Source organism: Parambassis ranga, chromosome 9 (genome assembly GCF_900634625.1).
Source record: "Parambassis ranga chromosome 9, fParRan2.1, whole genome shotgun sequence".
In the NCBI taxonomy this organism is placed as follows: Eukaryota; Metazoa; Chordata; class Actinopteri; family Ambassidae; genus Parambassis; species Parambassis ranga.
The window spans coordinates 22300315-22313944 of NC_041030.1; the positions used below are offsets into that span (position 1 = coordinate 22300315).

General features: G+C 44.3%; 2 protein-coding genes across 3 annotated transcripts; both read left to right on the plus strand.

The window, feature by feature from the left end:
• Nucleotides 1–3833: 3833 nt before the first annotated feature.
• On the plus strand, nucleotides 3834–9536 carry gramd2b (GRAM domain containing 2B). 2 transcript variants are annotated; one of them, XM_028414700.1, is made up of 14 exons: nucleotides 3834–3998; nucleotides 4929–5042; nucleotides 5127–5214; nucleotides 5706–5775; nucleotides 5973–6076; nucleotides 6187–6282; nucleotides 6361–6432; nucleotides 6627–6716; nucleotides 6794–6896; nucleotides 7001–7138; nucleotides 7266–7341; nucleotides 7441–7533; nucleotides 7621–7705; nucleotides 9099–9536. In XM_028414700.1, the coding sequence occupies exons 1-14, from the start codon at nucleotides 3907–3909 to the stop codon at nucleotides 9138–9140; spliced, it is 1263 nt and encodes a 420-aa protein (XP_028270501.1). In that variant the 5' UTR covers nucleotides 3834–3906; the 3' UTR covers nucleotides 9141–9536. The 2 variants fall into 2 exon arrangements, with proteins under 2 accessions (XP_028270501.1, XP_028270503.1); XM_028414702.1 differs by having other exon boundaries at nucleotides 3904–3998; nucleotides 4934–5042.
• A 791-nt stretch (nucleotides 9537–10327) lies between these two features.
• Nucleotides 10328–13111, plus strand: LOC114441232 (testis-expressed protein 43-like). The gene is made up of 4 exons (XM_028414037.1): nucleotides 10328–10366; nucleotides 12494–12608; nucleotides 12728–12909; nucleotides 12996–13111. Exons 1-4 carry the CDS (start codon nucleotides 10332–10334, stop codon nucleotides 13039–13041), a joined length of 378 nt encoding a protein of 125 aa, XP_028269838.1. The 5' UTR covers nucleotides 10328–10331; the 3' UTR covers nucleotides 13042–13111.
• The last annotated feature ends 519 nt before the right edge of the window (nucleotides 13112–13630 follow it).

Sequence of the window (13630 nt, forward strand, 5' to 3'; positions counted from 1 at the left end):
TTCACAGAATCAATAACAACAGAGACAAGAAGTGACACTGACATCCACACAAACATGAAGCTTATATCCTGTCCGTGCAGATTTATACTGCAAGTAAATACTTGTTAGATTGTGTCAGACTCCTATGAGCAAATAGCACAGGTTGGTCACAGGGGGGCGCTGTGGAGGCGTAAGTGGATATATAAACGGGATGCAACCAGATCATTTCTCCTGTCCTACAGGTGGCGCTCTGAAGTCAGTCCAGAATAAGGTATTAGTTTGTTCTATTGTTCACTTCACAGCATCCTGTTTTTTGATTGGACAGCAGATCACTCCTGTCTCCTGGTGCCCTCTAGGTGAACTGCAGTCACTTTCAGCTCTGCCTGTTCTTTTGTGGATTGCGCTGATTGGTCACAGGGGGGAGCTGTGATGAGAAGGGACCCAGGTTCTGGAGAATAGAGTCCACAAACTAATAATAATAATAAACCAAAGAAGCAGACCAGGAGTTAAGCACGGACAATCAGCACAAAACATTACAGCAAAATAAGAATAGACAAAGATAAACAAACAGCAGCACAGACGGCACCTACTGACCTGCTTCAGTCAGTCTACTCATCAAAAACAAACACCCTGGAGAGCTGCTCTGAAACATTTTAACACATGAGTCAAACACTGAGCAGAGATGAGAGAGAGGCAGGAGAGGGAAGACAGCAGCTGTCAGTCAAATGTTTATTATAATGTTGTCACAGATGTTAACTGTAGTTCAGAGTGGGGGGGGGGGTATTGTTTCTGCTATCAGCACTGAGATCCTGAAGACACCTTCATCAGGACGTGTCATTACTAATGTGTATGTTTACTGATTTCACAGGTGATGTCAGCATCACAAGGAGCACAGGGCGGTGTGTGATGTTCAAAGCTCTGCTCTGACTGAGGGATCAAAGCTGAGCCCGTATAAAGAAATTCTCTTTGTTTAGTCTGTGCTGAAAGCAGCTACACTGTAGACACTGTCAAAGACCTGTCCCACACAGCGTCTGCCTGCTTCAGAGCAGGACATCCTGTACAGGATTCCTACTCCACCATCTGGGTTTCTGTAATACAGTATAAACTGAATCTCTCGAATGACTTTTTTTTTCTACCTACACAAACTTACCCAAAGCAGTGGCACCTCAAGCAACCTAGGGTTAAGTGTCCTGCCCTGGGAGGGTGGGGGATCACACTGCCAAGCTCATGGTTACTGGATAACCACTGCACCACCTGAGCCACAGCGCCTCCACAATACCTGATGCTATATTTAAATTAGAGAAAAATAAACTCTGCATCTGAGAGAGTCAGCCAGATTTTGAAAGTAAACACACGCCCCGTTCTCTCGGAGCTCACCTCGAAGCCACGCCTCCACACGCCCTTCACATGGACGCACATCACCTGAAGACGAGCTGCGGTCTGTGACCTCGGCCATCATGCACGTACCTCTCTGGTGCGAATAGAGCAGGAAGAGAGTGACAACCAGCCAATACTCCTACAGGGTCCACCCGGAGGATTGGCTGATGTTTTTATGTTTTATAGCTTCCACAGATGATTCATATTCTTCGTTTTAAAGCGAAACTGCCGAACTAATCGGTTGCTATCGGATTGTAAAGAGAAGTTACACTAATTTAACACAAAGTGCATCAGAAGGAAATCTCCTACCCGACCGCTAAACTTAAACACGTGCAGAGTTTAGTTTTATTTAAATGAAAAAAGGCACGGGGGGTTTCCTGTCTACCTCAGCTCACCTGATTTAAAGAAGCACTTCACATTTGTTATTTAAATTGTAAATTTAAATCGGTCAAAGATCATGTTCTGGCAGGAGACAGAGCTGCAGTTCATACAGTTTATGTTTGTGTTTCAAAGGGCGTCCCGTCTGTTTGCACAATATCCGACACCGTGTTTCTGTCTGAACGTACTGTATCTGACACATGGATCCATCCACTGCAGCGCTGTCAGCCCAGGCCAGAACCACTGACACCAACAAGAACAGATCGATGGTCAATATCAGGTGCTACAGCACAGGATGTGTCGGCGTTTAGAGCCATAACACTGCATGTTTTTTAACCAATGACAAACTGCAGAAAAAAAGACTCTGGCCGTGTTTGTATTTCAAAATGCAACGTTTGCTTGAACAATCACTAAATGAGGCTAACATCTGTCAATAAATAAATACATGCACAACACTCTCTTATACCCCGTTCACACTGGGGAAAAAATGTGGCTTAAGCAGGATTCGGCCGCATCCAGATCAATCCAGATGTGTTTTTTTGTGTGAACGCCTCGAATCCGGCTGTGTCCAGTTTGATTTCAATCTGATTGGCTCAAATGTGGCTCACATGTGAACGCAAATGTGGCTAGCGAATCCAGCTAGCGACATGCTATTTCCGGTTAGCGCCATGCTACTTTCGGTTAGCGATACGCTACTTCCGGTTTACGGGGCGCGGCACGGGACAAAAAAACCACATGACGCATGCGCACACGCGATCCTACCGCGACGTAAACGGACTCTGTATATTACGAGGCGCACCTAGTGGTTTGGAGGACAGCAAACATGCTGGATGAAGCCGGATTGAGTGCGGACACAAGTGTGTGCTAGCCAGATTTGAAAATAGGTCTGAACGCATCCAGCTTAAAGGCTGTCTGGGCTCAATCCTACTCTAGCTGGAATGACTTTCTCCAGTGTGAACGGGGCCTTAGTGACGTCAGCGTGGATTCTCTGTATGTATTTCACAACAATGGTCTGCACAGCTTTAAACCCTAATAAGCCCTAACCCCTCATCACTTTATAAAACAGTTTCGTACCAGACTCTAAACACATTTATTTTTGCTGTGAAGTTGGGTCTGAAGCCCAATGATTTCACAGTTTCCATCCACAGAATGGTCTCAGTAACTGAGGAGACGGCTGGGTTCATGTGGGAAAAATCGTCGTCTTTGGAAACTGAGTGGAACTATCAATAAATCCTCACATGAATCCTATAATCAGCAAATCATATTGGGTCGTTTTAGAGGGGATCATTCAACAATCTTCACCTCAGGGTCCAGTGAGGAGTCTATCCAGCCCTGAGTGCAGCAGAATGAGGGTGAAACAGACCAACAGAAAGCCAGAGAGAGAGAGTTTGTTGACAGTTATTGTGTCACAGTAACCCACAGCTATATCACTCAGCTCGAATTACACACACACACACAAGAGACAAAGGACAATAGCTGTATTATATGTCCTCATTCAACCTGAACGTACAAAGGAATTAAAGCATCTGTAGGATTTATTATCGAAACATTACTTCCAAGAATGTGGACTCAGACAACCGCTTCAACCCACTCAAAACACCTGTGAAATCAACAGCCTGCAGCAGAAGAGGAAGCAACCAGTGTGCAACGAAGGTCTCAACTTCCCACTGAAATGGTCCTTTTCTTTGTAACGATAGCCTGAGGTACTGTCAACTGACAGGAGATGACAAACGAGTGATAGAAAGGTGAACAGACTGAGCTCCGAACACAGTTAAATTAGGAGTTTTCTAAAGGCAGTCTGTTATTGATCGAAACACTCATTAAAATACAACAGCCGGTGTTATCACACAGCACTGATCTATAGAGTGCAAACTACATCTATCTGAAAAATAAACAAGTGTTCCTGTGTAAAGTCACAGTGAGAAAAAAAACACACCAGATTCCTCAACATGTTCTGTGCATGTTTCAAATGAAACAGAGCTGTGAAGCTGTCACTGATCAAAGGTTTGAACCCACACACACACACCACTTTGTCCCGTTACCTGATTGGCTGTGACATGTGAGAGGCCCCGCGGACACTCCCACAGGCAGGTGAGGCAGCACAGGAGCGCCCTGTGGAGCCGCTCAAACTTTCAGCTCTCACACAGGACAGCCGGGCATTCGGTCGCTGCGATGACCGAGCACTGCGCCAGCCAGCAGACATCGCAGGAGGACGCCAGGAAGTGCAACAGAGGGACTGCGAGGCATGGGGACAAGGATTACCAGTGAGTCTGTGTTCTTACCGGTGACCGACTGGTTGATTGACAGGTCTCAGCTGTGTTGGTTTGATAAACATGTTTCCCACAAACTAGCAGCAACATGGTGAATGTGTGGTAAATACAGACCTGCAGGGTTTTTAAAGGACACAATGAGTTGCATTGTGGGAAATGTAGGACCTCGTCTTTATGGAGATTGACCTATATATGACTTTTCTTGCAGGATTTATGTGGTATTCAGTTCTTTGCAATTTGAAAATTTGATAGAAACAAACAGAACTGTATAAGATCACAGTTTGCAGGTTCTGATTGCACGATGAAAGATTATAATTACAGACTTTACACTCAGTATTCACAGTGAAAAGCAGGACATAAACCAGTTAAAATGTAAACAAACAGTGTTTTTACTCAGTCATGTAACTTAAACACCTCTGTGACTGTGCTGCAGTCGTTACTCTAAACAAGTGTGATCTCACTGTAAAGAAGGAGCACATGTTAATTATTTACACATTCCGATTGGCTGGAGATTAATCTGCAGCCAATCGGATCAGGTGGTCATGAATAATTCAAATGTTTAAAAAAAATAATAACAGATTTGTGAAACTGGGCTCCCTGATTCTGGCTCCCCGTCCAGCCTGTTGATGAGGTCCAGCATCCCATAGCATGGCCTTGAGTTCAGGACAGACAAGTTCTTCCACAGCGTAATCAGCTAAATCCTCATTCATACGCTCTAAAGCTGCAACAGTGAGTCCATGAGTGGACAGTCAGGGCTCTTACTAACAGGAACACTTTAAAGACATTTTCCACTGGTTTGTCCATAAAACACTAACCAGTTTAATCACAGACAATCAATCAATACTGGACATCATCAGCTGCACATCTAGCAGACGCAGTATTGAGATCACATTGTCGACTTCTAATGATTTTGCCTTTGTTTAGTTCAGATGCAGAGAACGTGGCCGAGGATCGCCTTAAATACGTGCGGATGGTGAGCGAGCCGATGCAGGCCGCTGACCAGGAGCCGCCCGGCAGGAGGAAGCCGGTGCTGGTCAGGTAAACAACAACAGAACCTTAATTTAATGCTGCGTGTGTGTGTGTGTTGTGTAATGAGTCAAATCGTATTGTATTGACTTTCAGGTCAAAGACCTTCGATCACTCTCTGCTGACTCAGGTCCAGACAGACTCTGATTCCAAGATAGAGAGGAAGAAGTCTCACTACAGTCAGGTGAGCCTCCATTAATGCAGCCTTTATTACACCAGTTACATCATGTGAACATGAGTGACATCAGCTCATATCTGCTGAAGCTGCAGAGCGTGCAACTTAACCCTTAAACCTGATAACACGGGGTCAAACTCAGTTCGGCTACGGGGCCACTTCAATGTTTACATTCTAGAGAAAGAGAGCGCTGAAAGAGCCAGATTTGTTTTTTAATCTCTTAAATGAATTTAATTAGTGCCTACTCCCTGCTTACTTTTATTTTGTCCTGTTGTTTGGTCACTACCTATGTGCATGGTTGCCATGGTTGCGAGTCCTGCCTCAAAAATAGCACCCCCACCCACAAAGATAGTTCCTGGGTGTTATGTCAATATTTGTAGATATTTTCACATCCAAAAAACAGAATGAGGACATTAACTTTGAGAGCAGAAACCCCCAACTAACATCACATATGTTTCAATCAGTGCCTCCAAACTTTTACATTGTGTGTGTGTTCCCAGCTTTCGAAGAGCAACTGCCAGTTCCATAAAATATTTAAGGAGATCAGCAAGGAGGAGCAGCTCAGACAGAGTAAGTCTTTAATGATCACAACCATTCGCTCCACCTTAAATACTGAATGAGGGATCAGATAATAGCCGAACATCCGATACCCACGAGCCGCTTGTTCAGCAGCTGAGGGTGATTTAACGCTGACAGCAGGATCACGTACAACTTCATTTAGTTCCAAATAAATCTCAGTCATGTGATGTCACTTACCTGTCTGTCAGGTTACACCTGCGCTCTGCAGAAGGACATCCTCTACCAGGGGCGGATGTTCATCTCTGACCACTGGATCTGCTTCCACTCCAAGGTGTTTGGCAAAGACACCAAGGTGCTGACATGACAACGAAGTTCACTGTTAAAAGGTTTTTTTAAAGCTTTGGTCACATAGTGCAGCTCCTGCAGGACTCAACTGTTCATCCTGCTGTTTGTCTGTCCCAGATCGCCATCCCCGTGGTGTCCATCACCAACATCAAGAAGACCAAAACCGCCATCCTGCTGCCAAACGCACTGGTGATCTCCACTGCAAACGACAGGGTGAGAGCAGACACTCATTTCATTCGAGGAGAAGTTATTTCCTTTGTTCTGAATCAGCGTTGTGTTTTGTTGCTGCAGTACGTGTTCGTGTCCTTCCTGTCCAGAGACAACACCTACAAGTTCCTGATGTCAGTCTGTCTGCACCTGGAGGTACCACGAATGCTTCTTTCCCATTAACTGTGAAATATTTTAGAAATTCTGGTCAAAAAGGGACATGGATACAAAGGGTGCATTTACTTTTGCAACATCCTCTCAGCTGTGAGGTTTCCCTCTCTACACTCTTTTCTTTCTGAATGCTGAGGATCTGCTTTGAATCAGTGGTTTGAAGTGTACTTTATGTGCAGGAGAAGAGCCCCTGCAGCAGCCCCATCCCCTCCTCTGCTGAACACAGCTTCAGAGGTCAGAGGTCACCCCTGTCACCTCGCTTTCCTCTGGTGGGTTAAAAAACACACCAAAAGAATAGTGTAAAAAAAAGCAGGCATCACAGACACTCACTCTGTGTTTTCTGCAGAGAGAATTCAGCGACCTGGATGGAGCGGTGAGACAGCGGAGGCAGGAGATGGAGGAGAGCAGCAGCTCTGATTCCCAGGCCCCAGACTACGAGAAGATGGCAGGTATGAAGAGCAGGGCAGCCTGCATTCAAACACCCTCAAACCAAACACGCACTCCAGCAGGAAGGAACGCCTACCTGTGTGAAAACCTCCTCTCACCTCTGCAGAGTTCCCTGTCCCTCCTTTCCTGGATGTTCTGAAGCACACAGACGGTGCATCGTCACCTCCTGAACATCCAGACCTCCAGCACAAAGCAAAGAGTCAGCAGAGCTCCGACAACAAGCAGCACGACGCACACGGCACCAGTACGTCCATCATAGTGTCCGGCAGCTAACATGAAGGCTTATTCCCATTCACAGAAACAATAATGATCAAAATTATTTAAGGTGTGCCGATTCAATACGATCTTTGATAGGCTGATTGAATTTTCAGGCCCAGAGGTTGTGATCGATGGAAGGACCCTGAAACCAGTTCCTCTCAACATGTTGCTGTTTGTCTACATGTCTCTGTAAGCTCCGCCTGTATTCTGTTATTGTTCTTAAATATTTTGCATTATTAGCATTTCTTTAATAACTAACCTTTGCTACCTGACCGTGTGTTCCATCAGCGTGTGTGTCCTGGTCTTGTCCTCCTGTTACCTGGCGTTTAAGATCGTGTCATTGGAGCAGAGACTGACGGCGCTCGGCTCCGAGTTCACCTCGTGAGTTTCTGTCTAACTGTTAGAATGTGTTTGCAGCTGTTTGGAATCCAGAATGACAAAAGTTTCCGATTGTGTCTTCCACCCCAGAAACGACTTCCTGAGTGGCAGTCCTAATGTGGACACAGAATTCTTCTCTGAACTGCTGACCATGAACCTGATGAAGCTAGAGAAGGTCTGTCTGTCTGTCTGTCTGTCTGTCTGACAGTCTGTCTGTCTGTCTGTCTGTCTGTCTGACTGTCTGTCTGTCTGTCTGTCTGACAGTCTGTCTGTCTGTCTGTCTGTCTGACAGTCTGTCTGTCTGTCTGACAGTCTGTCTGTCTGACAGTCTGTCTGTCTGTCTGTCTGTCTGTCTGACAGTCTGTCTGTCTGTCTGTCTGACAGTCTGTCTGTCTGTCTGTCTGACAGTCTGTCTGTCTGACAGTCTGTCTGTCTGTCTGTCTGACAGTCTGTCTGTCTGTCTGTCTGTCTGACTGTCTGTCTGTCTGTCTGTCTGACAGTCTGTCTGTCTGTCTGTCTGTCTGTCTGACAGTCTGTCTGTCTGTCTGTCTGTCTGTCTGACAGTCTGTCTGTCTGTCTGTCTGTCTGTCTGTCTGTCTGTCTGTCTGTCTGTCTGTCTGACAGTCTGTCTGTCTGTCTGTCTGTCTGTCTGTCTGACAGTCTGTCTGTCTGTCTGTCTGTCTGTCTGACAGTCTGTCTGTCTGTCTGTCTGTCTGTCTGACAGTCTGTCTGTCTGTCTGACAGTCTGTCTGTCTGTCTGTCTGACAGTCTGTCTGTCTGTCTGTCTGACAGTCTGTCTGTCTGACAGTCTGTCTGTCTGTCTGACAGTCTGTCTGTCTGACAGTCTGTCTGTCTGTCTGTCTGACAGTCTGTCTGTCTGACAGTCTGTCTGACAGTCTGTCTGTCTGTCTGTCTGACAGTCTGTCTGTCTGTCTGTCTGACAGTCTGTCTGTCTGTCTGTCTGACAGTCTGTCATTCATTACAGTCCACATAAACACCCATGAAGTCAAAAATGCCCGTATTTATCCACTGGGTTCAAACAAAGAGAAGCGGTGTGGATCTGCTGGTCCTCTCACGCAGCAGGAAGCCTTCAGAACGGGTTTCCAGTGAGTGGCGTGTAACCGGATGCATGGCGCCATTAATCAAACATTTATAGTCAGTGATCTGTTTGCAGAGAAGCGTCAGCTGTAAGGAGAGCTTGTTTCTCATCCATCAGTCTGAGCAGCATTAACATTTCAGACTGACACTCACAGCAGCTGACAGCCACACAATTATCAACAGAAACATGTCAGGGCTCAAAACCAGATCACTCAGAATTATCATTAACTGATGTTAGCTGAACACAGCCCAGCCCAGCAGGAAGACGAAGTCATTATCTGCCGTCCTCCTGTGGTTGTATGAATGTAGCACATTGAATGAATGTAGAAAAAAGCAGAAAAGCTTTTCACAGTGAACAAGTCCAACACACTGTCTCTAAATCTAGACGTTTTAGTCTTCAGTAAAATGCTTGAAATGCACACACTAAAACCTTTCTGTCAGTTTCACTGAAACAGCTTCTGTCCTTCCAGGTGCAGAAGAACCTGCAGAAACTTTTGGAGGAAGCTACCTGAATGTGAAGATGAACGTTTACTGTAAATATGTTACAGCAGCTGTTACAGACTGTCATAACTTCCACATAATCTGCCCTACAAAGCCAAAAATACTGCACGAAAACCTGTAATCCAGGCCGCAGTAGCCCCAAAAAGAGGCAAGCCTTTCTATTAGGACCTGCGAACATGATAAAAAAGGAGCACAGAGGCAGAGCTGCAGCTGATCCGACTGCAGACATGCTTAGCATTAAATAAAGCTAACAACGAGCTGTTTGTTCACATTGAGCAATCTATTTCATGCTCCAATATTTCACGAAGTGAAAGCTAATTCTGTGGAGAATCATCTTTTTTTAAGTGAAAATCCTATGTTGGCCTGACATAATCTGGATTTAGGATTAGCATCCACAGGTACAGAGCCACCCAAAGTCTGCAAACTACTCTGGAGGTCTTAAGGTCCTCAGAAGAAAGACTGTACTGTCATCTGCCTCAGTGTGGTTTCTAAAAATGACCACAGGATGGCGCCGAAGAAAAGACATTTCAAATACCTACTGTGTGTTTTCGACACACTGTTGTTGTTCTGTTACAGAGACGAGAACCACTGTGATTCTGTAAATATGAAAAACAGACTGAACAATGTGATTTTATTTTGTGTAATAAAGTTTTACTTTGAAATAAAGTTTTATTTTGCTGTAATAATCACTTTTTGACACAACACGCAAGGCACAGCCACAGGCTGCAATCCACTTCTGCTGCCACAAGGACTAATTTGGTGTGCCGGCCTATAATTTTCACTGGCCAGTCTCATGACGATTTTCTTCACTAAACAATTCCGACATTATGAAGCATGAAAGTAAATGTGACGCCCTGCTGCCGTCACCCAGGTCTGCATCACAAGGTCCACCGCAGCTGCACTACAGACGCAGGTAAAAGGTGCAGCAGTTGTTTTATTCTCCACCTCTGCAGCCACACGTAGCTCATGTTAGCCAACAAGCCATGCGCAGCCTGTGACCTGGGGTCATCCCAAACTTCAACACATCATTTACACCACAGCCTCAGTCAGTGTGATAGAATAACAATGCTGTAGTGTGCTCCTGGTCTGCACTACATTCATGAAAAACTCCCCCCAAAAGTCTGCTCCTGTCTGTAATCCTACCCAGGACCCACAATGCACTGGGAGAGGGGTTTCTAAGGCGACTTAGACAGTCAACAAACATGGGTGATGCTGCAGGGAGCTCTGACCAACACGAGTGAGTAAAGTTACTGATTATTACAAACACAGCAGATAAACTTAGAAAATCTATTAACAAGTCATTTAGATGCAAAAGAATAAAACTTCAATCTGAACAAATGGACCTTTTACTTCATATGAAACAGCCGATTGATGATGTGACACTGCTGAGGCCTAAAAAAGCCCAAAGAGCTACAGTAAGCAAAGTCCGTCTAAAAAACAATATGCAAACTCTTATCAAAATACTAAAAAGTCTGCTTATTTTAGGAAAACGTCTGGCTGGGTGTTAGGTAAAGAACAAATATTAAACATTTGAATTATTATGTCTTCTTTTAACTGTGGTTGTGTGTAAGCTGTAAGCTCCTTTACTATTCAAATCAACCTATATAATCCTAATATGTGTTAATATTGTTTAACTTTTTTCTCAAAAATATTCAATTCATATTTAAATATCAAAATATTTAACTATATCTATCTATATCTATATCCACATATTTTCTACAGTGTCCTTTGTGTTTGTTTTACACACTATATGCCGTGCCTGTGTAAACATCAGTGGTGGAATTTGTACTTTGTTACTGTACTTAAGTAATTTTTTACGTATTTATACTTAAGTAAAAATAACAGCTCATCCTTTCTCCTCTGACTCCATGTTGCAGCTGTCACCTGTCCTTTCTCCTCCACTACATTTCTCCAGTGTCTGTAGTTCCTTGTTCCATGTGATGAACACAGTGTGGACTGATGGGAGGTCAGACTCTGCATGGAGCTGGTGTCACGCTGCAGCTGTGTTTCTATAATGAGCCTCAGTCATGATGCCGGTGCTCTGGCTCAGTGAGCTAACTAGTTAGCTGCTGTCTGCTAACACAGGTCCATCCATTAATGTCTGATGAACATGAATCATCACATGAATCTACAGCAGGAACACTGACACAGTAAACATGCTGAATGCCTGTTTGTTATCAGCAGCCTCTCTGTTCACTTGATGCCCACAGCCTGCCTCATGACACACAGACCTGTCCACAGCTGCTTCTGGACTCAACATGGACATTAACTACACATGCTCCATTTTACTTTGATTATTTTAACCTGTTCACATCCTTTGGAAATCAATCATATATATTCAGTGTGAGTACTTTTACTTTTAATACTTTCATTTAAAAGTACTTAAGACTTTTACTTAAGTAGGATTGTTGATGCAGCACTTCTACTTTTACTTGAGTATATGTTCTGCTGGGTATTTGTACTTTTACTTAAGTACCAGGCTTCAGTACTTCCTCCACCACTGGTGAACATACATGACGATAAATCTCCTTCTGGTGTGTATATGTTTTGTGTACACTGCTTTTAGACACATTTAGCTAAACACATTGATGCAAACATGTATTTACATCATGATATAGTGGTTAATAAATATAAGCGCTGTCTGAGTTTCATGGTAAAATCACCACAACAGGTAAAATGGCTGCTTCAGACCATTAGCAACAGAATGCTGCTACTCACTACTGCTACTGTAGCCCTTCAGAAAGCGATCCATCAAAACTTAACAAAAGATTTTGAAATTCATAAAGTCCCAAAAATCCAAATTCATAAGGTTTTATAGTCCAAAAACACCTTAAATAGCCGCAAACTGCTACGGCGCGTAGTCAATTTAGCCGCCATCCTTCCAACCGGAATCTCTTTGCCGTCGCTGCACTCTGACCTTTGATTGACACCTCATCTGACCAATTAGGAGCTTCATTGGTCTGTAACACGGCCCAACAACAGCCAATGAGCATCTGTGTTTAATATAAGCGCGTTGAACCCTAACCAATCACAGCTGACAATGATTGTGCATCATTTGCTGTTTGTTGTACTTCAGTATGATCAGATCATATTTATACTAAACAGCTTTAACACCTGTTTTCATTGTTTTAAATACGTTTTCTCCACAAAAGTCATTTTAAAAGGGACTTTTTATAGAAAATATATTCATAACATTAGCCTGGAATTATCCCGGCAGCTTGGAATAAGCGGAGGCTCCACGATGTGGCGCTATTTTGTTGAGCTAAATGTTATTATTGATTGATTGATTTGTTAAAGTAGATTTTAAAAAAAATATGAAAACCTTTATCGAACATAAATATCTGTACACTCGCCTTACATTCAGTCCCAGGCAGTCCTGCTCACACATCCCGACGTTCTCCACCCGACATCCCATGATCCCCAAACTGTACGTGATGCCATGGAGACAGGACATGAAGAACCGGAAGCTTCTGATGAAGGTATGTGACAGTGGTGGAGACAAACGTAGCTCCTCCCCCAGACTGTCAGGTCAGACCCACAGTGTGTGTTTTTATGTGTTGTGTGTGTGTGTGTGTGTGTGTGTGTGTGTGTGTGTCAGAACGCGGCTCTAGCAGGTATCCCTGTGGTTCCTCTGGAGGAGACTTTGTGTCTCGGTGGTCGGGAGCGTCTCTGTCACAGCCAGGACTCCACCCACAGCTCCACCTCTTCCTCCTCCGCCTCCTCCTCGCCTCCTCTCCGGCAGACAGGTTTGACAGCTCATCACTCCTCTCCCTTCTCCAGGTGAAGCCTTTCAGACACACACAAAAATCATTTGTTATTTTAGAAGATTTCCTGACACTAAAATGAAACTTTCTGTTCCCTCACAGGTACAACAGCTCTGTGGTGACGACCCGGCAGCTCTACCAAACCTGAGCACAGATCACACACACTGACACCAAACAACCTCACAGCTGTGTGTTCAATGTGTGTCTATGTATGGAGACAAATTTGTGAATCACATGTAAATGATAAATGATTGTGGGAGTTGAGGGAACTCCAGGCTCCATCTCCAGCAAACCAGCCCACAGAGATATCTTCCAAATAATCCTGGCTGTGACCTCTTTATGACCTCTGTATAAAAAAGAAAGAAATTCAAAGAAATTTTAAAAGACAAACAATGAAGTAAAAACAAACTAAAAGACAAACTGAGAAATCAAATAAAGAAAACACAATTAAATTCACCTTCTGATCCGCGACAGAAACTAATAAAGCCGGATGTGAAAGGAGAGTCCACGAGGTTAAAGTGTAACGTGTGTGTGTGTGTCTGTCTGTGTGCCCTTTGACCTGCAGTGTTTGAAGAGATCAGGATGGGTTCCGTCACCCTGACCCTTGCAGTTGTTGTTTCCTGACTTTCAAACAGGTTGAGTGTCTCTGCTAATACCCGCTGATCGGACGCTCTGCTGTGATTGGCTGAGGTGGAGCCATGACGTTTTTGTCATGATGGCTGGATATAAACCGGTCT

Bases quoted from the DNA above. Each gene is read 5' to 3' on its own strand.
- gramd2b (XM_028414700.1), top strand. From the start codon at position 3,907: ATGACCGAGCACTGCGCCAGCCAGCAGACATCGCAGGAGGACGCCAGG. The intron at 6,077-6,186 runs GTGCTGACATGA...TGTCTGTCCCAG, and splicing joins TGTTTGGCAAAGACACCAAG to ATCGCCATCCCCGTGGTGTC. The intron at 7,342-7,440 runs GTAAGCTCCGCC...GTGTTCCATCAG, and splicing joins CTGTTTGTCTACATGTCTCT to CGTGTGTGTCCTGGTCTTGT.
- LOC114441232 (XM_028414037.1), top strand. From the start codon at position 10,332: ATGGGTGATGCTGCAGGGAGCTCTGACCAACACGA. The intron at 10,367-12,493 runs GTGAGTAAAGTT...CCTTACATTCAG, and splicing joins GGGAGCTCTGACCAACACGA to TCCCAGGCAGTCCTGCTCAC. The intron at 12,609-12,727 runs GTATGTGACAGT...TGTGTGTGTCAG, and splicing joins ACCGGAAGCTTCTGATGAAG to AACGCGGCTCTAGCAGGTAT.